The sequence below is a fragment of the Schistocerca piceifrons genome, chromosome 7 (genome assembly GCF_021461385.2).
Source record: "Schistocerca piceifrons isolate TAMUIC-IGC-003096 chromosome 7, iqSchPice1.1, whole genome shotgun sequence".
Classification (NCBI taxonomy): domain Eukaryota; kingdom Metazoa; phylum Arthropoda; class Insecta; order Orthoptera; family Acrididae; genus Schistocerca; species Schistocerca piceifrons.
In genome coordinates, this window is record NC_060144.1 from 89,648,013 (window position 1) to 89,675,794 (window position 27,782).

Consider the following 27,782-nt stretch of genomic DNA (forward strand, 5'->3'; position numbering starts at 1 on the left):
CCAAGTGTGTTGTGGGAAACAGAATGACAGACAGCTGTGAGGTAGCTTTCTGTCCATATGAAGAAAGATTTTCACTAACAAACTACAAGGGTGGTTTGAAAAGTTCTTGGAACGGAATAGAAAAAAAGTACTTACAACACTGAAACTTTTTTTTATTTTTCAATGTAGTCTCCTTGTAGATTAATGCACTTACTCCAATGATGTCCCAGTACCTTGATCCCAACTCAAAAGTGAGTTTCCTCCAGGCCTGCAAAATAGTTGTCAACTCCGGTTATCAATTTTTCGTTTGAAGTGAATCTTCGTCCACCAAGAAAAATTTCTGTTTTTGGAAGACATGAAAGTCTGATGGAGCCATATCAGTTGAATAAGGCAGGTGTGGCAACAATTCATACCTTAGTTCATGTAATTTTGCCATGCCATTCTCATGCGTTTTTGATCCAGTGTCAAGAGTCGCACCACCAATCTTGCAGATAATTTTTTCATTTCTAATTCTTAAGTTAAAAAGTGATATACCCTTTCAGATGACATCTGGAAAGTGTGAGCAATTTCATGCACTTTCAATCGCCAATCCTCCATGACCATTTTGTGCACTTTGCAATGATTTCTGAAGTAGTGGCACATCTTGGCCTTTTACTGCATACCGAGCGAGGTGGCGCAGTGGTTAGCACACTGGACTCGCATTCGGGAGGACGACGGTTCAATCCCGTCTCCGGCCATCCTGATTTAGGTTTTCCGTGATTTCCCTAAATCGCTTCAGGCAAATGCCGGGATGGTTCCTCTGAAAGGGCACGGCCGATTTCCTTCTCCATCCTTCCCTCACCCGAGCTTGCGCTCCGTCTCTAATGACCTCGTTGTCGACGGGACGTTAAACACTAATATCCTCCTCCTTTTACTGCACGCATCATCATCTAAGCTCTCCCAACCAAATTTAAATTTATTTGTCCACTTGACAACAGTTGAATATGAAGGATCATAGTCCCCCTGTATATTCTGGAAATCAGCATAACTGTCCTTTGCTTTCATACCTTTCTTTATGATTTACTTAATCACTGCTCCAATCTCGATTTTTTTCCATCTCCAGAAATTACTACTCAGGAACAACAACAGAGCCACATCACTGCCACAGCTCTCTTCTAAGAGCACTGATGTGTCATGTGTTTAGAGGCAATAGTCCAGTGAACATCATGTGAACTGACTTCTCGTGGTGATTCCGAGAACTTTTCAAACCACCTTCATATCTTAATCTGAAATGCACTGTGTATAGAACAAAACAGCAAGACAGAAGTGGGTAGGCTTTTTTGCTATGCTGAACAACAAAATCCCAGACAAATAGATATGATGGATACTTATGTTTTGCAAAAACAAGTGCATTCCTAACAAAAAACTTTCAGAATTTAGCAACACTCAAGATTAGAGGCTATTCTTATGAGGATGATACCACCAATGGAGAATCCTGATCTTCAAATTTGCAATGAATAAATTAAGTATAAGTTATAGGAAACCTTTCAGATCATAAAATTGGAAAAGGGCTTACTATATTGCAGTTACAGGAAAAACAACACCCACTTGATGTGCCCAACGCCATATGTGTTAAGCACATACATATTAAATTTATGAAAACAGTAAAGTTATTTCAGATCAAGAAACTGGATACTGAAGATAATAAAGTTGAATCCATAGGTCAATTATACTATTTCCTTGCCTATACGAAGTGTTAGAAATAAGTGTATGAGGAAAGGTTTTCACTAACAAACTAAACAGATTTTGATAGTGAGCTAAAAACAAATGCTGGCTGCCACACAGACACAAATCAGATTTCAAAAGTGGCTGGACACCATCACAATATCAGTGCATTTAATTACAAATATACAAAATTTCTTTAGTAGAAATAATTATTTTTTTTAGCCTGCCCAGAGCATTTGCGATTCACTTTTCACAACTATTGTCAAATAAGCAAATAGGCTTGTAGATACACTCTAAGGCAAAAAAATATACACTTCATGAATGAATTGTCCAAATGGGATGGAATTCAATAGACGTGACGTACATTAGACACAAACAAACAATTACAGTTCAGAAAAATTGGATGACTTATTCAAGAGAAAGAGCTTTACAAACTGAATAAGTCAGTAACGTGATGGTATAATTTTAGCCCCTATGTAAGCATTTATTTGGCTTGACATTGATTGACATAGTTCTCAGATGTCCTGTTGAGGAATTTCATGCCAAATTCTGTTTAAACTATCACATTAGACTGTCAAAATCCCTACCTGATTGATGGTGGGCATGAGCACAGGTGGAGGTGAGGGGTGGGGGGTGGCCTGCTCTTAGTGCTCCAAATGTTTTCAATTGGGGAGAGATCCAGAGACATTGCTGAGCAAGCCAAATAACTGTGTATTGATCCAAGCCATTCATGGAAGGGCATGTATCACTTACATCAAATACAGAACTCAGATAAAGATGTGTGTGATCTCAGTTGGCTTGTAAACGTAGGGCCACATGCTGTGGGTAAGTATTACTCAACAGGTGTAGAGTCTACCTCCTAAAAAGCATTTGTAATCTCCATGGAACAATGAGGAAAGGAGGAGCTCTGGTACCATGGAAGTTCTCTGACACAAAGGAAGACCAATATGATGTATATACGCGATTGTTGTTATATACTATTCACAGAATGTTAACAAGAGGTCTGAGACAGTAATATTATTTGTTTCCCATGTAACGTGTAATCTTTTGTGAAAGTTTGTGACAATATGCAGAGTTACCTGGAACCAGTCTACACTTTATATAAGTAGAGAAGTAGTGTTTTGTTTAAATAGCCACATAGCTTATAGAAATCTGCATGGAAGAAAGAAGTTTGATACCAAGGAAAAACATGGCACGACATAGCTGGACCTTGAAGTAAATCACAAGATCTGCAAGGCTGAATATCTACACCCACCTAATAAGGAAGTGTTAAGTTGGTGGTGTTAGGTGTAGCTGCATAGAGTAATAGGTCTAAAGCAGATATTGCTCAGGCAATCAAAACATCACCACAGCAGTCATCAACCACTAAATAAACATTCCATGTGCTGACCGTATGATGACAAGTGGAAAGTGGCAGATAAAAAACAAATGAACAGGAAGAAATTCTGTAACAAATCAGCAAAGAGAAGACGTGTTACCGAGGGCAACAGGGACCTTAAACAACATTGACAATATGCCAATGCGGACTCTTTGAGTATTTGCTGCAATAAATAATTATAAAAAGCGTTGTTATTAAGCTGTTTTTAAACATTTACAGTTGTTATAAACATAATATAAGTGTTTTTAAATTAGTGGAAGTGTTAGTGAAGCATAAAATAAGATTAAATTGGGTAGCAAGCGTATATTTCTTCTTGCACCTGTAGCACGAATCCTAGGCATAATTTCACGCACGCGAATCGTAAGTAAGCATTGTATTAAACTCATAGGTAAAAGTTTCCAGTTGGTATAAATCTAATATAAGTGTTGTTACATTGGTGGAAGTGTTAGTGAAGTGTTAAAGAAGATTAAATGGGGTAAGAAGTTTATTTTCCTTCTCGCGCCTTTATCACAGTTTTTAAGTTTAATTTCACATGCGCGTATCGTAAGTAAACAGTGACTTAAACTTATATGTACTCACCAGTTTTTTTATTCAGTACTCTTTCAATTTATTTATATCTGCCTGAATAGTTTCTAGGGTCCTTTTTTTACATTTTAGTCAGTACTTAAATCAGTTTATACAATTTCTGTTTTTACCATGAGTGAGAAGTGTGTGGCATGCCATAGGATCATTAGTTCTGGGGTATGGTGTAATGGGTGCTGTAGTTTCTTTCATTGCGTGAATGTAGTGGCGTGGGAAATGGGGACATAAATGAGGCTCACCAGTGGTATTGTAGGATCTGCAGTAGAGATAGGAAAATACTGGAACAGGAAGGGAAAACTGCAGGTCTTCAAGCTGACCTAGACAGGGCAAGGGAGGATCTGGACAGATTAAAGAGGGAGTAGGGTGAACCAAGGTAGGAAGTGGCAACAGGTAATAGGGGGAACAGGCAAAGGAGAGCATCAGACAGCTTTGTCATAAATCTTGAAAATAGATTTGATCTGTTGCCTCAGTCAGAATCGGATGAGCCTCATGTAGCTGAAGCTATAGAAAGGACACAACAAACTTTCAAGGACTTGAAAAAGGTAGGAAAATTTGTACAGAGAAAGAAAGTTCTTTTGTTAGGTAGTTCCCATGGTAGAGGTGTTGGCCAACTACTGCAGGAAAATCTAGGTCCAGAGTACCAGGTCACAAACTTTTTCTAGCCTAGATCTGGGTCAGGTAACAGAGGATGTAGGTTCTTTATGCAAGGATTTCACAAAGGAGGATGCTGTGGTTGTAGTGGGTGGTCCAGGAAATAGCATTGACAGAGACTCTGAATATTCCATAGATAGTGACCTGGTGAAGATAGCATCAGCAACGAAGCATAAGAGGGTGGGATCTGTGTCTGTGTTGAGACGCCATGATCGGCCTCATTTGAACTCTTCCATCGGGAGGGTGAACTTGGAGTGGTTGCTTAGGACGGATATAGGGACCCATATTTGTTCAATTCCTATGGATGCTATCAATAGGTGGGACTACACTAGGTATGGCCTTCATCTCAATAGGAAAGGGAAGGGAAATCTGTCTGGACTGATTGCAGAAAACTTAAGGGGGGACACTGTCATAAGTGGTAAAATACCAGTGGTCACAGGTGTCAGAGGGATGCCTTTTTTAGGATAGGGAAGGGGGAAAGAAAATGAGTTTTAAGGGAAATTGGCAGACACACTCGGTTTGAGAAAACAGATGAACAGGAGTCAGATTTTAGCATACAGCCTCCATTTAAACAATATTTAACAGAATGTAATCAGAAACTGCCAGTTCATCTTCACCAAAGCAGTTATAATCCCATTAGTATGCAGTATCAATTATCTTTATTACACCAGAACATTCTGGGACTCAGAAATAAAGTAGATGAACTACTCATTTGTATTGATGAAATGAATTCATCTAACCAAATTGACATAATCTGCCTCTGTGAACATCAAGTGACCACTGGTATACATATGTTAGACATTTCAGGATTTAAGCTAGCTTTCTACTTCTGCAGAGTAGATATGGATGGAGGAGGAGTTGCCACATTTATTAAAAACTGCCATAAATTCAAGAACATTGACATTAATAAATTCTGTTTAGAGCAGCATCTAGAAGCATGTGCAACAGAAATAGAGTTCCATAACAGATCCTATATAATAGTAACTATTTACCAAGAACCTTCAGGAAATTATAATCTATTCATAAATCATCTAGAAGCTCTTTTGGGTTATTTAACAGGAAGAAACAAAGAAATTTTGATTGTTGGTGACTTTAAAACAGATTTTCTAATGCAGTCTTCCAGTAACCATTTATTGCAGTTAGTAATGTTGTCTTTCAATCCAACTGACAATGTGAACTTTCCAACTAGGATCACTAAATCCTCAAGGACAGCCATTGATAACATTTTTATAGACAAATCAAAGGAACAAAATCATATCATAAAATCTGTAATAAATGGACTATCAGATCATGACATGCAGCTCATTGTTTTAGATGTAAATTCTAAGCAGATTATCAAGACTGCTAAATCTGAGTACAGGAGAGCAGTCAATCAACCAAAAATTGAGTATTTTAGAAAACTGCGCAAAGACATGAACTGGAAAGATGTTTATAGCGCTCATGACATGAATGAAAAATATAACACATTCATGAACAATGTCAGTACCTTGTTTGAATACTGTTTTCCTCTAAAAGCTACTCAAATTAAACATAAGTCTATAATAAAACCATGGATTACACAAGGAATAAAGATTTCCTGTAAGACAAAAAGGAAAATGTATCTGCCAACCAAGAATAGCTCCAATGCTGATGATTTAGCTAAATACAAGTGTAGTAGCCACCAGAAAGATCGCAGGAGGCGCACGTTGGCACGGCGCATCACGGATGGTAGTTGCCGCAATTAGAGTCCCATCCACCAGAGGGCACGCGAGAATTCGGACGCGACCTCTGCCGGCATGACAACAACAACAACAACTCCGGCAGCACGGGCCGTGCCCAGTCAGTTAACATCGGGCATGCCTAGGACACAGTCCCGGTCTACGCTAAGTGAAGTGCGACGTAAACGTGAACTGTGTTATTACACAATTGGTGACGAGTAGGGTCGTTCTTTCGCATGTTGCGTCGTTGTTCCGGTTTCGCAGCTTCTCCACGGCATGGAGGATTTGGTGCGAGTTTTGGTTGCACAGCAGACGGAACTCATGGCCACCATGAAACAAGTGCTTCCGGCGTTGCTCTCCACGCCATCTGCTCCGGCGCCGTTCCCTCCTCTCTTTCCCCCATATGACGAGATGGCAGAGGATTGGGACGCATATGAACATCGCCTTCGGCAGCATTTCCAGGTGTTTCATGTTGCCGATGCGGAGGTATGTCGTGCTCTCTTCTTGTCTTGGATATCTCCCTCGCTGTATCAAGTTTTGCGGCAGCTAGCGCCGTTGCAGGAACCCTCGTCCGTGTCTTTTGACGCATTGTGTTCATTGCTGTCTTCATATTATCGCCGCCGCACGCATGTTGTGGCGGCTAGGGTCGAGTTCTATCAATGCAAGAAACAGCCCCATCAGTCTTACCGGGCGTGGGCCGCTACCCTGCACGGTCTTAGTCGCAAGTGTCATTTTGTCACAGAGCAGTCGCGAGAGTCGTACGCCCACGTTATAGTCCGCAACGTCATTGTTCGTTTGGCCCCTGATAGGGAGGTCCGGCAATGGACCCTGCAGTTAGAAAACCCTTCCCTCGAGGAAGTCATGTCCATTGCTCAATCGTATGAAGTCTCTCACGCAGCAGGTCAACAGCTGGAAGCGTGGTGCGATGTCGCGGAGGTTCAGGGCGGCGCGGCCGCGTCCACTGTGTCAGGGGTGGACGACGTGCGAGCGGTACAATCCGGCCGTTACGGCCGCTCCCGCACGGCGCGTAAACAGAATTCTGGCCGCCGGCCCCTGTTGCCGTCCTGTGCGTCGTGCTATATACATCATGATTGGTCAGAGTGCCCCCAGCATTGGGCCGTTTGTCGCAAATGTAATAGAAAAGGTCACATTGCTAAAGTTTGCCGCTCAGCCTCAAAAGAATCGAAGGAAGCAGGTACAGAGGACATGGACGTTGACATTCAGGAAGTTTCATCGGGCCAGGCTCCCGATGCATCGGCACACAAACTCTTTATCGAGGTGTCGGTTCGGTCGCGCCGGTTACAACTGCAAGTTGATACGGGCGCGGCAGTTTCGTTGTTGAATGAACAAACTTATTCCGACCTTGGATCGCCTCCATTGGCGCCAGTTTACCGGCGTCTACGCGGTTATGGTAAACAGTTCATTCCCCTACTGGGTCAATTCACTACCGACGTGACTTACAAATCAATCACTCGGCCTATTACTTTTATTGTTGTCAGTGATGCGAGCTCAGCTAACCTTTTTGGCCTGGATGCCTTTCAAGCTTTCGGTTTTTCTATCGCTGACACCATACAGTTGGTCTCCAAAGACGTTCCCTATCAATCATTGGAATCTTTGATCTCCGACTTTCCAGATATTTTTGAGGAGGGCCTGGGGCGTGTTTCAGATTTTGAAGCTCACTTAACGATGAAGGCGTCGGCTTGCCCGCATTTTCTACGCGCGAGGCAGATCCCCTTGGCTCTCCGCCCTCAGGTAAAGGAAGAGCTAGACCGGCTGACAGCCCTAGGGGTCATTCTTCCCATTTCTTCCAGTGAGTGGGCTTCGCCCCTCGTTATTGTAAGGAAGCCCTCTGGAAAATTACGTCTTTGTGGCGATTTCAAGGCCACCATTAATTCCCAATTGGTGGTGGACACCTATCCTCTGCCTCGTGCTGATGAATTGTTCTCCTCCATGGCGGGAGGCCAATATTTTTCGAAAATCGATCTGTCGGAGGCTTATCATCAGATACCACTTGATGAGGACTCCAAACGGTTGGCGGTCGTCAACACCCCGTTTGGCCTTTACCAATACCAGCGGTTGGCCTTTGGAATATCCACTGCCCCGGCGATATTCCAGCGATATCTTGAGCATGTCACATCGACAATTCCTCATAGTATTAATTACCTGGATGACATAATTGTCACAGGCCGCAGCACGAAGGAACACTTGCACAACCTTCGCACCCTCTTTCTCAAATTCAGGTCTGTGGGCTTTCGTTGCAACCTGCATAAGTCAACCTTCTTTCAACCATCCATTGAGTATGTGGGCTACACCATCTCTCGGCATGGTATCCAGCCACTAGGCAGTTTGGTCCAAGGTATCATCAACCTTCCTCAGCCCGCTTCGCTGAAAGAGTTACAAGCTTTTTTAGGCAAGATAGCCTATTACCACCAGTTCATTCCCAGGGCTTCCACTATAGCCCACCCCCTGTACTGCCTTCTGCACAAGGGTGTTCCTTTTGATTGGTCGCCTGCATGCGAGCGAGTGTTCACCTCGTTGAAGGGCCTCCTCACGTCAGCCCCTTGTTTGGCTACTTTTGATCACCATAGGCCGTTGGTCCTGGCTACAGATGCTTCGCAGTATGGGGTGGGGGCGGTCCTGGCCCATCGCAACGCAGATGGTTCCGAGCAACAACTGGCGTTTGCATCTAAAACGCTTAGTCCTGCGCAGGCCCATTACTCCCAGGTGGAAAAAGAGGCTTTGGCCATTGTCTACGCTGTTACCAAGTTTCACCCTTTCTTGTATGGCACGAAGTTTCAGTTAATCACTGACCATAAGCCGTTAATATCGTTATTTGGCCCTGCCTCTCAGATTCCGGATAGGGCGGCCCACAGACTACAGTGCTGGGCCTTGTTCCTCTCTAAGTACCATTATGACATTCATTTTCGCCCTACAGGACAGCATGCCAACGCCGACGCTCTTTCCCCTCTTCCGGTGGGCCCGGATCCTACGTTCGATCAAGAGGAGATTATGTGTTTTCATTTGGATGAGGCGTCCCACCAAGCGGTTGATGGCTTCCTGATCACTAGTTCTCGAGTCGCCAGGGAATCGGCAGCTGACCCAGTTCTCCGGCAAGTTGTTCGCCTCATTCAGCAGGGGTGGTCATCCCGCCCTCCGGGCCGGGCCTCGGACCCTCTTCATAATTATTTTCTTCTACGGGACCGCCTCTCGGTCTTGGAAGGTGTTCTCCTTCTGGCTACCGATGATACAGCTCTTCGTGTGGTTGTTCCGGCAAGTTTACGACGGGAGGTCCTCACATTATTACATGCGGGGCACTGGGGTGTTTCCGGTACTAAAACCTTGGCTCACAGACATGTGTACTGGCCCGGTATTGACAGAGAAATTGAGCACTTGGTGGCCGCCTGTTCCCAGTGTGCGAGCCAACAAGCATCTCCCAGGGCAGCATTCTCTTCACGGCTGCCGGCAACCCAAGCATGGGAACGTGTTCACATCGATTTTGCGGGCCCGTTTCTCAACGGTTTTTGGCTCATTGTCATTGATGCTTATTCCCGATTCCCATATGTGGTTCACTGCTCCTCAACCACTTCAGAAGTTGCAATCCAGGCACTAGCAAAAATCTTTTCTGTGGAAGGTCTGCCAATCACCCTGGTCTCAGACAATGGACTGCAGTTTATTTCGCAGACCTTCCAGGATTTTTGTAGGTGCTTCGGTATTCGGCACGTTTGCTCTCCCCCCTTCCATCCACAATCGAATGGGGAAGCTGAGCGCATGGTGCGCACATTTAAGATGCAGATGAAAAAGTATGTGCACGAATTTCCTGCGGAGGAAGCATTGACGTTTTTCTTGACGGCATACCGGACCACACCAATGGGAGAACGCAGCCCCGCAGAGCTCCTCCATGGGCGTCAACTTAGGACTCTGCTGCACCTCCTCCAGCCTGGTCCTCACCAGTCTTCACAAAACGGAGTACCTGGCTTTCCACTGGGTATGTCGGTCTGGGCCCATGGGTTTGGTCGCAATCCACATTGGATACCAGAGGTGGTCCTGTGCCGAAATGGCCACCGGCTCTATACCTTGCAGGCAGGGGACCGGGTGGTACGTCGTCACCAAAATCAGCTACGTCCACGTTCGGGCAACCACCCTCCGCCCTCTAGGACACCGGCTTCCCCATTGCCAGCACCTGTGTTGGTTTCACAGGGGACGTTGCCTCCTCTCCCTGCTGTGCCTCTGCTGCACTGCGATGGTTCTCAGTCTTGGCAGCCTCCAGTAGCTCCAGCACCGACATCGCCATCGTTTGAGATGCCCCAGCGAGAGCCGACCCCCCTAGCAGGCCCGGTTTCTCAGGAGGTTGGTTCACCTGTGGTCGTCCCTTCCCCTTCGTCCCCGCCACTGGGTCTTGCCCATCCCGGGGTGGAACAGGGTCCGGAGTTCGACAGCTTGTCGCCCGTTATGTCCCGGGCTCCCGTTGTGGGACGATGGGGGCCTCTTCATGTGGGTCACTTCCAGCCGTATTCGAAGGTTCCAGCTCAAGGGTTGGCAGATCCCCTCGACTCCAGCCATCCAATGGATGTGGAGGTCATCGCTCCTGCCCGACGCTCCACCTTCCGACGCAGTGGATCGCAGTGGCTTCACCCCCCGAAGGAGGAGGAGTGTAGTAGCCACCAGAAAGATCGCGGGAGGCGCATGTTGGCACGGCGCGTCACGGACGGTAGTTGCCGCAAGTAGAGTCCCGTCCACCAGAGGGCAGGCGAGAATTCGGATGTGACCTCTGCCGGCATGACAACAACAACTCCGGCAGCACGGGCCGTGCCCAGTCAGTTAACATCGGGCATGCCTAGGACACAGTCCCGGTCTACGCTAAGTGAAGTGCGACGTAAACGTGAACTGTGTTATTACAACAAGGAATACTGTAAAATATTAAAAATGTAATTCAGACATCTAAACAAATGCACTACGAGAAGAAGATAGTAATGCCAGGGAACAAAATAAAAACAATATGGGATATAGTGAAAGAGGAGACTGGTAGAACCAGAAAGGAACAGGAGCAAATAGCATTAAGGGTAGATGACACATTAGTAACCGATGGGCATAATGTGGCAAATCTATTTAACAAGTACTTTATATCCGTTACTGATAGAATGGGATTGTCAGGATCAGTAAATAATGCCCTTGAATATCTGAAACTAGCCTTTACAAATAGCTTCATGTACATGAATATGTCACTCACTTCACCAAAAGAAATAACTTCCATAATAAAATCTTTAAAAACAAAGCATTCTAGTGATTATGATGAAATATCAACAAAGTTAATTAAGGCATGTTCTTGTGAGTTTAGTACAATTCTAAGTTACTTGTGTAACCAGTCAGTTATAACTGGGACATTTCCTGACTGGCTAAAATATGCAGACATTAAGCCTCTATTGAAGAAAGTGGATAAAGAGATACCATCAAACGACAGACTGATTTCACTTTTGCCAGCATTCTCAAAAATTTTAGAAAAAGTAATGTACAGGCAGCTTCTCAACCATCTGATCACAAATAACATATTATCAAGAACACAGCTTGGATTTCTGAAGGTTTCTGATATCGAGAAGGCCATTTACACCTACAGTGAAAATGTACTTAATTCATTAAATAACAAATTACAAGCAGTGGGTATTTTCTGTGATTTGTGAAAGGCATTTGATTATGTGAACCACAGCATCCTTTTAAATAAATTAGAATTCTGTCGTGTCACGGGCAGTGCTGCAAAATGGTTCAAGTCATACGTCGCTAACAGGAAACAAAGGGTGTCAGTGCAAGGGACTAGTGAATTAAGTCCTCAGCCATCATCAGAATGGGAAGAAATTACATGTGGTGTCCCACAAGGATACATCTTAGGGCCATTGCTTTTTCTTGTGTACATTAATGATCTCTCATCAGTTACACTGCCAGAAGCAGATTTCATTTTGTTTGCAGATGACACAAGTATTGCAATAAATAGTATGTCGAGTGTAGTTCTAGAAAGCTCTGCTAATGATAGTTTCATGGATATTAATAAATGGTTTAAAGCCAACTCACTGACATTAAACTTCAAAAAGACTCACTATATGCAATTCAGAACCTGTAAGAGGTTTCCACCCAGCAAATGCATAAAGTATTAAGAAGAGCAGGTAGAAGAAGTTGACAGTCTTAAATTCCTAGGATTACAACTTAATAATAAATTCAGTTGGGAGGAGCACACCACAGAACTGCAGAAATTCCTTAAGGGTACAAATCTGTATTTGCAATTTGAGTGTTAGCAGACATAGATGACATAAAAATGAAAAAGCTTCCATACTTTGCCTACTTTCATTCCATAATGTCATATGGTATATATAATAGTTTGGGGTAACTCTTCAAGTCAAACAAAAGTTAAAAAATGCCAGGAAGGAGATAAAGTTAACCCTAAACACCAAAAAAGAAGAGGTTAATTATTGTCAGGTAAATAAAAGTCAGAATAGTAAATCTAAACGACAAAGAGAGGGAGAATAAGCATTCATATGCAAATGTGTGCAAGTGGTGGCTTAAAGGATGGTAATAGAATAGTGCAGCCTTTTTTGGCAACAAAACAACAATAGCAGCAGAAAACAATCAATGTCCTGGACAAGGGGTCATGATTCAGGACATGTCCAAATAAGTGAAGTCCCGTATGAAAAAATTTTGGTTGCCTTCACTGAGGTAACACCACTACAAAATTGGTTACATGCTGAAGAAGACAAGGAAACAGGTATCGAGTTCACTCAACTAATAATTTAAGGAATGACTGATGATCAGGAACTGAGTGTGTACATAGATCCAGGAAGTGAAATTTCTATTGTGTCTGAGCCTTTGTTTGAGGTATTAAAATGTAAGAAAGTGTATCAAATACTGACGGTTACTGGGGTTTATGTAGTAGGAATAACTGAAAGCAAAGCAAGATCAAGCAAAAGAAGGCAAATTAAACATGAAGTGTGGTTACTGATAGCTTTAAACAATTTTATGTCCATGCAGACATTCTTAGTAGGGTCTAATTTAAATTTGCAGTCGTTACTAGGTATTGATTAGCTGATAAGATTTAAAGTAATACTGGATTTTTCAGCACAGATATTAATACGTGCTTATCATGACCAGGTATTTGTAGTACCATTTAATGGGAACATTACTGGTTATACCAAGACATATAACATCCACAGTGTAGCAACGAACACTATGATGGATTTAGAGGACATTTTGGATACACAAAGTACACTGTAAGCACTAATCAGGATGAAAGCTTATGAATCTGGTCTGTTAATTGAATAACAGAAAAATGATCTATATCATATATTGATGTGAAGTTTTCTCAGATACACCTGGAGTACTTCTTAACTATGTACACAACTGCTGAACTGCAACATTCAGCCCGCTCAGATTTGCATTCCTCCACCAAGGGCACTATGTCTTCCATACCACATGTGAATTTGCCCAACCTACCTTTCGTGCCGCTGACTGCTCAGACTTCAGACATCGGTGCCATGCCATGAACGAATATAGAACATACCGAATTTTACCCAGATCACCCTCTAGCCTTGCCCCCAATGGAAGCAATTCATCTGTAACTATCAGCATTGCAAAAGAACAATCACATCAATAACATTCCATGGACCATTGACATGGTTTCACATTGTTGATGACAATGTGGGCAGCCATGGACTGCAGCAACAACCTCGGCTTGCTACCAGGAAATAGATTCTAAGAATTTAGTTGAAAAGGCACAACAAAGAGTAAGTAAACATAATGAAAAAGCTGTTGAACCTCAGTACAATGTTGATGACCTAGTTCTTGTAAAACAACATCTCCAAAACTCTGCCCTCAAGAAAGAGAGACATAAGATTTTCCAAAAATATGAAGGACCATACCGAGTACAAATAGTATCCTTCCCAAGACATTATTTTTTTGTGGATCCTACAACTGGATCAGAAAAGGGAAAGTACAATGTAAAGGACGTAAAGTTGTAAATCCCCAGGGATGATAACATTCTGAAGTAATGGGCGGAGTGACAACCGTCGAATCCCAAGTTGTTTTTGGTGTTTCTTCCAAAATAGTTTTCCCATACTGAATTCCCTTGAAATCTTAAACTATTCTGTCATCTATTCCTAAAATCTTAAACTATCCCATAATCTTATTACCTAGAAAAGTCGATATGACTACAACTTAGGAGAATCACAGAATAAGAAAGAAGTGATCTCTAGACATGAAACAAATGGAATAACAATATTATGTCTGTGGAAAATATAATACACTGTGATGAACTGAACGACTGTTAGACTGTAGTGTATAATTTTCTGTTTTGTATAAAATATCTTATACCTTTTATGAGATGGTTGTAGATGGGAAGGTTTGTATCACTTTTGAAAGGGGTGGATATTGTGGATAAAAGCACGGTTTATGAGAACACATAAATCATGACTAATACAAAACACACACCACACCTTTCAAACAACCCAACAACCCTCACAAATAAGTGTGCATCTTCTTTCTCTTCTTCAATCTTAGCAACTTAGCAATCATTTCTATTTATTTCCTTTCTTACTTCTCATTTGAGGACCTATCTATTTTTTCCCTCTTTCCATATTCATCTGCTTCTATCGCAGAAGTCCTTCCTGGTTTCCATGGTCTCCAATAACCTACATCTTATCTTCAGATAAGAAGGCTGAAGAATCAGACTACATAAACACACATCCGCATACACACAAAATTAAAACAGACTGACTTTCCAAAATAAAGCATTATTAATTTTATACAATTTAGATGTCACAATTAAAATTTACAAAATGTAAATAAACTGATGTTACAGCTGAATAAGGTATAAAATACAATATTGAATGACAAATCTTTTATAGGAATATCTCTAGTTTTCCATAAGAAAATCATACTGAGCTTTAATTACAATAATGTCTGTCATATTATTTTAGTTATGTAATTAATTACAGTTTGGTTTGGTTACTAATATTTAATGGTAGTACAGAGCTCGTGCTTTATCTGCTTACATACATAGAACATACAAATAAGACATCAAATTCTGGAAATTGGAAAACTGTGAGATGTAAACAGTTGGAGAGTTAATTATAAATGTAATTCCAAAGAATATTAATGACAGAGGAAAACATAAAAATAAATAACAAAAGAAAATACATTGCTTGGTTATAACTTTTAAGCTGTTTCTCAAGATGGTGAGATCTAAGGTTACTAGATTTTTAGACTGCAAATTTGTTAATTAGAAGCATTGATTTTTCATGCTAACATCTCTACAGTCTCTAGTTATTTATTTCTAAGGACTTATTACCTCAATTTCTTGATTAGTTACTTAATTTAGTAAATGTACACAATTTTATTGATGACAACAATCCACTGATAATTATGACAATGCATGTCCTTCCAGAACATTCCACACGCCTTTGCAATGAATATCAAGTTTTTTTTTATCGAATAGGACAGAATGATATATGTATAGATACACATACAAGGCTTTAGGAAGCACTGAATTGTCTGATAACTATCCGGATGCATATAAAAAAAGGTGGCATTGGACATATGAGTCCTGGGTGAGGCTGTACTGTTATAAGGTATATATAAAGGAAGAATGGTGGTGATCAACTCATGCACAAAGAGAGACGAAAACATGTGAGAAGCAGTAATGAGCAGGGGATAGACAAGGAAGAGGTGTGAGCCAAGAAAGGAAAAGAAAGTAGGAGTGGAAGTAATTGCGATAGTTGTTTAAGAAAAGTCAGTTTAATAAATACTCCGATGAATTGAAGGATAGTGGGACTCAAATAGACTAAGTAAACATATTATCTACTGAATAGTCAATACACACATGGTATCTACTGGAAGTATAGAGGAAGTAGAGGAGGACTCTAGGGAGCTGATGATGTACTAAAGAATGAATTTAAAGTTTGAAGTAGATTTGTATCTTGACCAGAAATTACTTAATTATAATTTACATAGGAACATATACTGGGGTAATGAAATGTGAGGCCTACTCAAAAAGGGTAAGCGGGGCGTACCCAACATTTGTTAAGTGTATAGGACAGGCGTACCTACATGGAGATAGGGCGACCTATGGCCTAAAAGATAGGAATGTTTTATAAAGGGGTGTACTTACCAGAATGGAAAGAGGAAGTGCACTCATAGGGTCAACCCACAAGCAAGATCCTAGGGGAAAGGGACAGTATCGTGACTGAAGTCACACATTTTATAGGAATTATGCTGGAAAGTATAAATTTGTTACAAAACTAGCATTATTATGTTTCATATAAATAAATAAGTGTCAAAAAAACACTTTCATTTCACCCAGAGTTCCTCCAAACTACAAGCTACAAACTAATACAAAGAATGAGAACAGAAAATAGAACACTCGAATGTCATGAACACCTGAAGTTTACAATTGTAAATAAAGAAAAAGTCTCATGATACCTAAATACTAGTCAAGCTTACTAAGTAATGAATGAATACTCAGGTCTTGATATCAAAGTAAAGTGAGAATAAAATAAAGAAACGCTTAGCTAAAGATTGTTCTAGAGAAAACAAAGGGTTGTTATTGAAGTGGAATATGTACATAGGAACCTATGTAAGAAATGTATACTGCTAAAATGTAAAATGTTATCATGTGAGATATTATGTACATAATGACTATGTATCAAATATAGCATGTTCTATCTGAGGAGGGAGGGGGGCGGGGGATATGTAGTGTTTCTAGAATTTGTGCATAGATTCTAGAACCACTCGGCCCTCTACCATGTCAAACACATAATATTTTAGATGTGAGAGTGGGATGATAGAATTCTACCTACTGCTCATCACATGTTTGTGTGTACAGGTTTGAAGTTTGCATGAGAAGATGTAGACATGGCAGTCGAACGGCACCGACAAGTACTTGTCGGTCAATCCATGGAAGTCATAGTGAAAGGGCAAGGAAGAACTATGGAACTTCTGGGTTATTCTGTGCTGTTTTGTAATTGACTATTGTTAGTGACAAGGAACAATGACTTGAGGAAGATTTTTAAGTAACTCTTATCTTGGACTTGCTGGAGGTAAGACATATTTTACAATATATTTGGAGTAGAGAGACAGTTGTTAAACCAGCTCTTTTCTATATGGACTTAAACCTGTTTGTAATGTGAGACGATATGAGTTACTTACAATAAGTTAAATGTTTATGTGCAAAGAGTGAATTTTGTTCTTATGAATCTCAGATATACCAGTAATTATCAAAAAGTATTCTTCGAGTACTGAATTATTTTGCAAGTAGTGAGAGAGTCTTTAAGGTTCCTGTAACTAGCATCATTCTTTGGAGAAGAAGTTTATAGAGATTCCAGAAGATGGCTATCCAGAGAAGAAGATCGACTGTGTACACCAAGTAAGTCGACTCGTAGAAGAGGAGTTGGAAGTTTTTACATACACTTTACACACATTTTGTCATCAAAAATGTTAGACCTTCAGGCACCTGTCAAAAATAATTACATTCTTCAAACAGTCCTGATGTACAGTTATGGTTTCAGTAATGTAAATCTGTTTCACAGAAGCCTGAAGAAGAGGACTAATCATCCATAACTGATAACATTTAATAAAGGACTTGTCGCAGAGGTGAGATTGTATTTGGTATAATTAATTGCTGCTACTAAACCAGAGAAAGCCAAACATATCCATAAGAAAATTTACAGATCAAAATCTCTTTCTTGGCCAAAATCTGTGTCACTACAACACCGTAGTGAGACCTTCAGTACTGTATGTTTCAGAATACCTGAACATGGCTTGACATGGACAACTTGAGAAGCTAACTAAAGGTTAGAAAGATTCTAAGAGAAATCATGGCACTCATCAAAGAATAATATGCTGACAGAACTAATCACAAGCAGGAATTATTTGACATCTAGAGTGTGTTATAATGGCAATGAGAGAGAGGAGGCTGTGACCACCTAGTCAGAATGGGCACTGTCTCTAGAGGGAAAGCAACTTATACAAAGCAGACAAGACTGTTTAAGAAAGACCTTGAGCAATTAGATGACTATGACAGTCATGACAGGGATCAGAACAGAATGCTCAATAGAACATCAGGTCCTCCCCACTCGCTAAACAGCAGTAAGTGTGCAACAAGGAACTAGGGTGAAATCGATACAGAAATGGAAAAACATTCAAAGCACCAGAACAAGTCAGTACTGGGCTAAGAGGAAAGCTCACCAGAAGTAAGAACTGTGTATTCCAGTGCAGACCCTGCTGTGTCATCCAAACAAGACACAGCCATGGCAAAAGTACCACAGGCACTAAGATGCGAGCTGGTGCGAGTGCTATAGAGGCTTGCCACTTGCGCGAGTTCCACCAGCACCACAGGTGCTGCTGAGGAGGAAGATATCGATTTCACCTCAGCCAATTGCTGGCCAAGTACAACCTACCAATGACTGCACAACAATGGACAGAAGCCTACTCAGAAGAGAGAAGAGCAGCTCTCACCCACCTGATTATAGATCATCGTCCAGCGCTGACTTAGACAGGGAACATCAATTAGTGAACTCTTAGAAGTGAACAGATGGTTTTTGTAAATTGTATTTGCTATGTCCTGTGAAGTTTACCTACCCCAGCCTCCTCCTTACCCCCACCCAGTTGCCTCTCCCATCAGGTACTGCTGCTGCTGCTCGTAGTGTAACTTCAGCTATACCTATGTGTGAGTTGTGTTTGTGCGAGTGTGTTTTTATGTGTGTGCTGGTCATCTATTTTTGACAATGGCCTTGTTGGCTGAAAGCTTGTATTGCAACAGTCTTTTTGTTGTGCCTATTTGCGACTCAGCATCTCCGCTATATAGTTTGTTACTAATTTGTTGGAGTATTGTAGAACTTTTGTTCTCCTATCCTGTTACCAGACCCTGGGGTATAGCTGTGTAGTAGTGGCAGGAATATATCATCTTAGTGGTGTACTGAGTCAGAAGCCATTTCACAAATTCGGCCTACCATAACAAAAGTGGCAAATCAGCCTCCGCAGCAGTAGCAATGAGGAATTTGCAAAACTGGTGATGATGGTTTACAAAAGACCCTAATTAAATAGCTATCACAGGCAAGTCACAATATGATGAAAAAGATAATTGCTACTCACCATGTAGCAAGATACTGAGTCACAGGTAGGCACAACAAAAATATGTCAGAAAGTGAACTTTTTGCCAACAAGACCTTCATTGGAAATGGACAACATACACACACACACACACACACACTAATGCAAATGCAACTCATACACACATTACCACAGTCTCTGGCTGCTGATGCCATGCTGCAAGCAGCAGCACGTGATGCTATCAAATGTACATTTTGGCTTTAGAATTTGTTTAACAACTGAAAAGGCTATATTCTATTTTCTCTGTGAGGTATTGGATGGGTTAAACAAAGGTTTTCGAATGCTACACATATTTTTTGATTTAACTAAGGCATTTGATTGTGCTGATCACAAAATATTGCTCCAGAAGTTGTACCATTACTGAATACGGGGAGTAGCTCACAATTGATTCACCTCTTACTTTAGCAACAGACAGCAAAAGGTCGCTATTCACAATGTTGAGAATGGCTGTAATGTGGGGTCTGAGTGGGGTACGGTAAAGTGGGGGGTGCTCCATTGATCAGTGTTGGGGTCACTCCTGTTCCTTATTTATATAAATGATATATCCTCTAGTATTATGGGGAACTCTCAAATATTTCTGTTTGTTGATGACACTAGCTTGGTAGTAAAGGATGTTGTATGCAACATTGGCATGGTTTCAAATAGTGCAGTTCACGACCTAAGTTCATGGCTTGTAGAAAGTAAACTAATGCTAAATAACAGTAAGACTGAGTTTTTACAGTTTCTGACACACAATTCAACAAAACCTGATGTTGTAATTTCACAGAATGGGCATATGATTAGTAAAACTGAACAGTTCAAATTTTTAGGTGTTCAGATAGATAGTAAGCTGTCTTGGAAAGCCCACATTCAGGATCTTGTTCAAAGACCTAATGCTGCCATTTTTACTATTCGAATGGTATCTGAAGTGAGTGAGCATTCAACATCAAAATTAGTGTACTTTGCTTATTTTCATTCACTTATGTTGTGTGGTATTATATTTTGGGGTAACTCTTCCTATTCTAAAAGAATATTTTTGGCTCAGAAATGGGCAGTTCAGGCAATAAGTGGTGTAAGTTCACAAACCTCTTGTCAACCCCTGTTCACGAGTCTGGGTATTTTGACATTGGCCTCTCAATATATATATTCCTTACTGTCATTTCTTGTGAACAAGCTTATTTCCAAGAATAAGCAGCTTTCACTCAGTTAATACTTGGCGGAAATCAAATCTGCATTTGGATCAGATTTCCTTAAGTCTTGTGCAGAAAGGTGGGCAGTATACTACTGCATCCATTTTCAATAAGCTACTACTTGAATTCAAAAATCTTAGCAGTAATCCACATGCTTTCAAATCGAAACTGAAGCGTTTCTTCACGGGTCACTCCTTCTATTCTTTCGAGGAGTTCCTTGAGAGATTAAGCTGATACTTGTTGTATTGATGATTACATTTACTTAAACTTATGGACTGACTTTTTTTCAGATTCATATACATTTATTCTTATCTGTTATTACTTTTATGTTGTAATTTCATGTACTGACACATTCCATGACCTTGGAGATTTGTTCCTCAATTTGGTACTATGGAACTTGATGTGTAAATAGATAAAATTAAAAAACATAAATGAAAAACTAGAAAGAAACAACATCATACAATAATAAATAACAGAAAGATACCTTTTTAAGAATAACATATAGAATTCAGAATGCTTTTAAAGTGAAGAAATAAGAAATCAGGAACAACATCGGCAGAATAAAGGAAATGCCAACATGGGGATAAAAGGAGGAGTACTGTAAAAATTGGAAACAACAATAGTAAATAAGAGGAACTGAAGTCCTTAAGTGATCCTAGTTGGTCAATACAAAGGTGAAAATAATAAATAAATAATAAATAAAAGAACAACTTCTTCTAGGGTACTTTGCATACTTTCACACAATTCTGGGACAGAATAAGTGTTGGGACAAATATTAAAAAATCAATCAAGAGCTAACTACCACATATAAAAATACATAAATTATCTTAGCTTTCAGAACTAATAGTTATTTCTTCAGGAAGGAGAAAGGTACAGGTTGGCAAAGGTTAAAAGGTAATGGAACATCACTCATACCCTAGCATGAGTGTGTCCACCTGTTGTCATGGCTAATAATAAAACTGAATTATGTATTAATTCTGGTACATACACTCATTATACCAATTTTAAAAATAGACCAATAGATTTGTTTAGTGGAGTTCTGAATTATGATAAAAAAATTTATGGCGTTCACCAGAGCTGTTTCTGTGTACTTCATTGAAATTTTACTGTCATGAAGGACCTCCTCCATCATTTAGTGAAAAAACAACAACAAACCACACACTTCATAAAATAAAAATATTATTAAAGTATAGCTTATCTGTATTGCCTATAAAAGAGAGTGTTTGATTGCAAGTCTTATAACAACACACATAATTAGCAGAAATAACTACTTCAACTTGAAAAGAATAGTGTTAACAGAGAACCTGCCACTGGCTCTGAAAACAAATACTCTTACCAGCAACATATTAAATAGTTTTCTTGAGTTTCTTAAAATTATTATACTTGCAAAACAATTTCAGTAAACTGTCAGTTAGAAGCAAAAATATTAAAAATTAATTATGTAAATGAAACAATTGTTTTCCTTTTTCAAATAGGAGATAAATATTTCTCAGGTGCAAAAATTTTTTACAAAGCACATATTTGCCTGAATACTGAGGATTACCTGCAAACACAGCAGTTGTAGCAGTTGTAGCAGTTTCAGTAGAAACTGACTCAGTTGTAGGATATCCTTTTGTAGTTATTGAAGAACTCTTGCCACTAGGAGTTACTTTCACACAACACACACAGTTAACTATGAGTAAAATCAGCATTAATAAAAGGGATGTGTCCATTCTGTCAACCAATGTTTGGCGTGAACACAACTGACTCTTCTAGGAAGTTCCTTCCACACTTCCTTGATTGCAGCAACATAATCATTCATTCGGTATCTGGGTGTGGTTTACAATCAAGCATCATATTCAAAATGGTGTCAACTAAATGAAACTGTTCAAAACATACACATTTCCCATGTACCTTTTATTTAAAATATCAATAGAGAAATAAGAAAGCACACTCATATGCACATAACAATATAAACGCCAGTTTATCAGGTTCAGCCAAAGAAACTTAAGAGTTAAAAACTTATCTTTGATCCTATCTTTAGATAATAGTCAAGTAAATAATCTACACATGACTCATGGTAGTAAGAACAAACAGGTCCCAGCTGAGAAGCAAATCTTATCACAGGAAGAGATAAACAGTTATGGCTGGAGGGGAAAGCTGCTTGTGATTACAAAAGCACACAGGCATCATCGAGTACATGATTAACACTATGGAGTTCTTGCCTTAGCTCTAAGCAATATCTCTTGCCTTGGCTCTAAGTAATATCTAAAAAATAGCAGTACCTATGTTGTATACTGGATGCACCATTCTAAGTATTCTCAGACACTATCTTTCTAATTTTAGGCTTTATTGTCCCTCTTTCTTTTACATTCATAGAGAAATTTTGCTTGTAAAGTATAATACACCATTGTGTAATTAAAATTAAGATTGAAAAATTTCATATGCTTCCTTCAAATACCAGGTGTTTCAAAATGAACATTGGGGTTTTAAGGCTTTACATTCAACTTAAAATTATAAAAAATACATCAAATGAAAGGGCAGCTCAAAGAGTTTTGTTTGTATCATGCTGGAAGCCCTAAAGCCTAGAGACTACAGTTTACATGCCAACTTTGAAAACAAAATGTTGCTGCATGATGGTAAACATTTTCTGGATTGTGTTGTCTTCAGTAGTGAATCAACATTTCACTATGAACACTCTTAATGTGAGCATCAAGGCTCAGTAAATCCCTATAATATCATACAGTTGCAATGAAATTCTTCTAATTTGCCATATGCCAGTGTATTTCGGTGGAGCAACCGTAACTGGTATTTCATATCTTGATGCACGAGAACTATGGCTCTTTCCTCAATTCGAATAAGTTTATTGGGCAGAAAGGTTGTCCACCTCACTGGACTAACTCATTAGACTACTGGTTAAATGACATTGTACCCAAATGCTGGATTGGCCACCAAGAGGGCAGATGAAGAGCTGGTTTCATAAGGTCTCCAATTTCACTCGATTTGATGCCATGCAATTTTTACCTTTTGGAGTTAATAAAGTACCATGTGAATGTGCCTCCAGTACCAGCTGATCTACCTGACTTAAGAAACCAGATTGAAACAGTTGCTGCAACAATTACTCCAGACACACTGATATAGGTTTGGGAAGAACACATCTTTCAACTCAATGTGTTCTAAATGATGAATGGTGCTCACACTGAAAACCTGTAAGAAAAACTGTTTGAATTGCTATTTCAGTTTAAGTATTATTTATAAAGAATAGTGAGAATCATGGCTGGAATAAAAAGGAACAAACCATGTAGACCATTATTTAAAAGGATGGGGATTCTTCCCCTTCCATGTATTTTCCTATTTGAAAGTGCAATGTTTATAAAGAAATATACAATAACAAATCCTAGTATCCTCCCCAAAAATGAAAATGTTCATCATCATAATACAAGACAGAAAACTGACTTTCATGTACTCCATACAAAAACCAGTTTGTGCCAAAAAGGAACATTACACCATGGAAAAATTATCTACAATAAATTGCCAAGAGAAATTAAAGTAATGACAGATGTAAAAAATTTTAAAGCAGCATTAAAAGAATATCTGTTGACACATTGCTTTTATAGTGTGGAAGAGTTCCTCCAAAATCCTCGAGAGTCTAAGTGATGATTATGCAAATACTGCAACCATTAATATTGGCCTATAAATACATTCAGATGTAATTCTCAAGTTTATAATGGGGTTCAAGTATAAGTTGTATAGCGACTTGCCCAGTATATGAAGTAAAATTCTGTGAATGTAATTCTCTAGTGTACATGTCAGTTCATAGTGTAGAAGAGTTCCTCAAAAATCCTTAGAGCTTAAGTGAGGATCATGCAAATACTTTAATCGTTAATATTGGCTTATACATGTATTCAGTTGTAAACTTCAAGTTTCTAATGTGGTTTAATTATAACTTACACATTAACTTGCCCAGTATATGAAGTGCTGTAAAATTTTGTGAACATAATTTTCTAGTTTCTAAAGTGTTTTAATTATAAGATATACTTTGACCTGTCCAATATCTGATGTGCTGTACTGTACATGTAAGATTTACTGGACCAATAAATACAAAACAAAACAAAACAAAACAAAACTCTAAGTTGAATGTGATAAATGCTTTAAAACAATAAAATTTTGATATTTATTTTGAAATGCCAGGTATATGCAACAGTTGATAAATAATTCTGTTGTACTTGTCTCGAATGCATAAACTTTAGAAGAGAGACTGCATTGGTTTTCTGAGTTATTCAAGGAATAAATAAATATCAAATTAAAAAGTAAAACAATATATAAAAATTAAGAGAAAAATATGGGATCAGAATTCTTGGGGTCTATATAATTTAAAATGTCTGTGGAGTTGAGTGTAAGTAATGTGAACGATTCCATAGTTTTCAGAACATTGACTGTTCTTTACAGTTCAGACATAATTATTATGGCACTTTCATGTATGAGACAGTACCTAATCTCCTCTTTATAACATTTTATGGTAAATTATGAAAAAACTAAGCCATCAATCAACATAATGATCACAAATTGCACAAAAATCGAATTAATGAAACTCTTTTAGGCTATGTAGAAAAGAGTACAAAGAGGGAAACATAATGACAAAGAGAGTTGTACCAAAAAAGATGGAAAACATAACATTTTTAACAACTGTGCAACTAATGGCAAAGCAAGCAAAACTGGGTAAATTAAAGAAGGTGAAACTGAACTGGAATCTGCAATAGAGATAAAAATATGTTTCCTGTTAGAATCGAAGACTGCCTTCTGTTTTATCATAGTGTTTCTTATGTACAGCTCTTAACATTACAACACACAGGGAGATACAATGAAGCTAGTAAGGAGAATTTTTGGTGTAATCTGGGTGAATAAATGTCAATATTTAATTAGGGTAAAAGCAACAATTGACAGATATGCATATGTTCAGGGTGACAGTTATTGGACTATATGGAATAAAATTGTCATAACTTCTGAACAGTTTGCATTAGGATGTTCAAACTGTAGTGTTGGCTGCAGGGCATAATAGGAATTAATATGTGCATGTATGATTTTGTTTAGTGGTGAAGCCCACTTTCTTTAGCATTGGTTCATCAATAAGCAAAGCTGGTGCATTTGGGGGACTGAGAATTCGTATTTCACGATCAACAAGTGTCTTCACCCTCAACAGGTGATTGTGTGGTGCACAATTTCCAGTCACAGAAAATAATCAGTATGATATTCCTTGATGGAACAGTGACTACCAAACAGTATGTGAAGGTTTTGGAAGATGATTTCATCCCTATTATCCAAAGTGATCCTGATTTTGACAATATGTGGTCAATGCAAGACAGAGCTCAACCTCATCAAAGCAGGAGAGTGTTTGATGTCCTGCAGGAGCACCTTGGGGACCGCATTCTGGCTCTGGGGTACCCAGAGGACCCTGCCATGGGCCTCGATTGGCCACCATATTCTCCCAAGTGCAACTCCTTTTTGTGGGGCTACATTAGAGACAAGGTGAGCAGCAATAATTGCAAAACCATTGCTGAGTTAAAAACAGCCATTCAGGAGATCATCAACCGCATCAATGTTCCAACACTTCAGCAGGTCATGCAGAATTCGCTATTTGTCTGTGCCCCATGATAGTCAATAATGGCAGGCATATCAAACATGTCATAACCTAAATCTGAATATCAGTACTGATGTTTACATTTTGAATGAAGTGTGTGCAAGCTGCAGTTTGTAACTAATTTACATTTTCTTCTTATAGTTCAATAAATGTCACCCTGTATATAAGTGGAAGCAGATATCACAATGCATTCAATAAACTTGACAGTAAGTGGGAATAATTCTAATAAAAAAAGAAAAGAAAAGAAATCCATACAAAAAATTTGGTAACTGTAACAGCTGATGTCATAATGATGCAGCTTTTAGGTTATCTGAGATTTTGGATATGGCAGCACTTAAAAAAAAAAAGCACCAATTTGTGGAAAGAGAGTTCATGTTAAGACCCATTACAAACAAAACTTCTACCAATTAAATATCTTTGCTTGGTGGGAAGGGGTGGTTGGTTGTTGGCTTGTTGGGATGTTTAAGGGGGACTAAACAGTGAAGGTCATCAGTCCCAGGAAGGGGTGGTGGTAAAGAGAAGCAGATAATAAGTATGAGTACCCCATTTCAGATAGCTTTCTTGTACTAAATATCCTGTTTCAAGTACCACAGTTTGCATTTCATAGTTGTTAAAGAAAGTAGAATAGCATCTATCCATTATGCTACTGGACCAACCAGTTATAAAGTAGTCCTCATTTTTGTCTTTTCTTTTCAATCAAACCATAACTTTGAGCAACAATCAGTAAATACTCAGGTGAGGATGGATGGAAGATTAGGCAATGAGAGGAGAGAGTGGGGGAGGGCGAGGAGTGAAGGAAACTTGGAGCTGGGGAGAAAATTGAAAGTTTTCTTTCCAATGGTACCATTTCAGCACTTGCTGTAATGGATTTAGGGGAAGCGTGGAAAATCTAAATCTGAATGATTGGAGGAATGAACCACCACCCTCCAACATGTCATTCCAAGATGAACCTGAGGTCTTGTGATCCCACTAACTGAGGATGGCAGAGATGGGTTCCAATATCTGATGGAAGGAGGCTTTGTCCAGCCTGAAGATGATTGGTCAGGCTTCTCATTATCCATCAAAAGTAGTTTGTGATCAGAAACATTAGTTATTTATGAACTACTGAGTTTTCATGAAGGTAGGTGCTTTCCAGCACCTGTTGGAAATACATTTTTGAAATTGCTGGCAGAAAAATTCATTTTGCAAAGGAATGCTACTAGCTGGAGTAGGAAATAGCTGACAAACATGCTGATAGTCTGCTCCGAGGGTCGACAGGATGACAGGTGTGAATGTAAAACAGTTTCACATAATTGCTTGGAGTCCACAAAAACAAGAAGTCATCAGGCATCATCATGAGTATAGGAGAAGTTGTGGACCCTGTGAAGACGGAGGTGGATTTTTAAGAGTATCAAGTATATTGAGCCACGAGTAAGTGCTTCTGAGCAACCGATAATGTGGTAGAAAAAGCTTTGAAAGCGGTCAAGAGAATGTTCTCACCTATGGGTATGGAATTCTGCTTGATCTTCTGATTTTTGAAGTGAGTGAGCAATGCATAAGCTCAGTAGGAAGAGTCCTCATGGTAGAGAATGGGGCCAGTAGCTATCTGGTGGTTGTGTTTAATAAAAGTGAAAGACTTGGCAGAGTTTATTTGTAGCCAATATATTACATTTGTTTTTGTGGAGACTTGAAGTAGGGGCTATTGTATGTGATCTGTTACCTACTAACTTTGAACTGTTATCGTATTTTATCTTTATGGTAATTACAAGCATAAGCTTCAGGCAGGAGGTAGGATAGTGGTTGTTTATGGTGTACATTTTCCAATCTAGTGCTTGGTCAGGGAGCCTTTCTGTAAATCATTTAAATGCTAAAGAAAACTTATT

The 27,782-nt window shown here is 39.6% G+C and overlaps 1 protein-coding gene across 1 annotated transcript in view; it reads right to left on the reverse strand.

The window, feature by feature from the left end:
• Positions 1-22,185, reverse strand: part of LOC124804918 (phosphatidylinositol phosphatase PTPRQ-like) — a 424,691-nt gene extending 402,506 nt beyond the window's left edge. The window contains exon 1 of the mRNA XM_047265295.1: positions 21,847-22,185. Coding sequence (XP_047121251.1) covers positions 21,847-22,015 — 169 coding nt within the window. The 5' untranslated portion in view covers positions 22,016-22,185. The remainder of the gene's footprint in view (positions 1-21,846) is intronic.
• Positions 22,186-27,782: the final 5,597 nt, after the last annotated feature.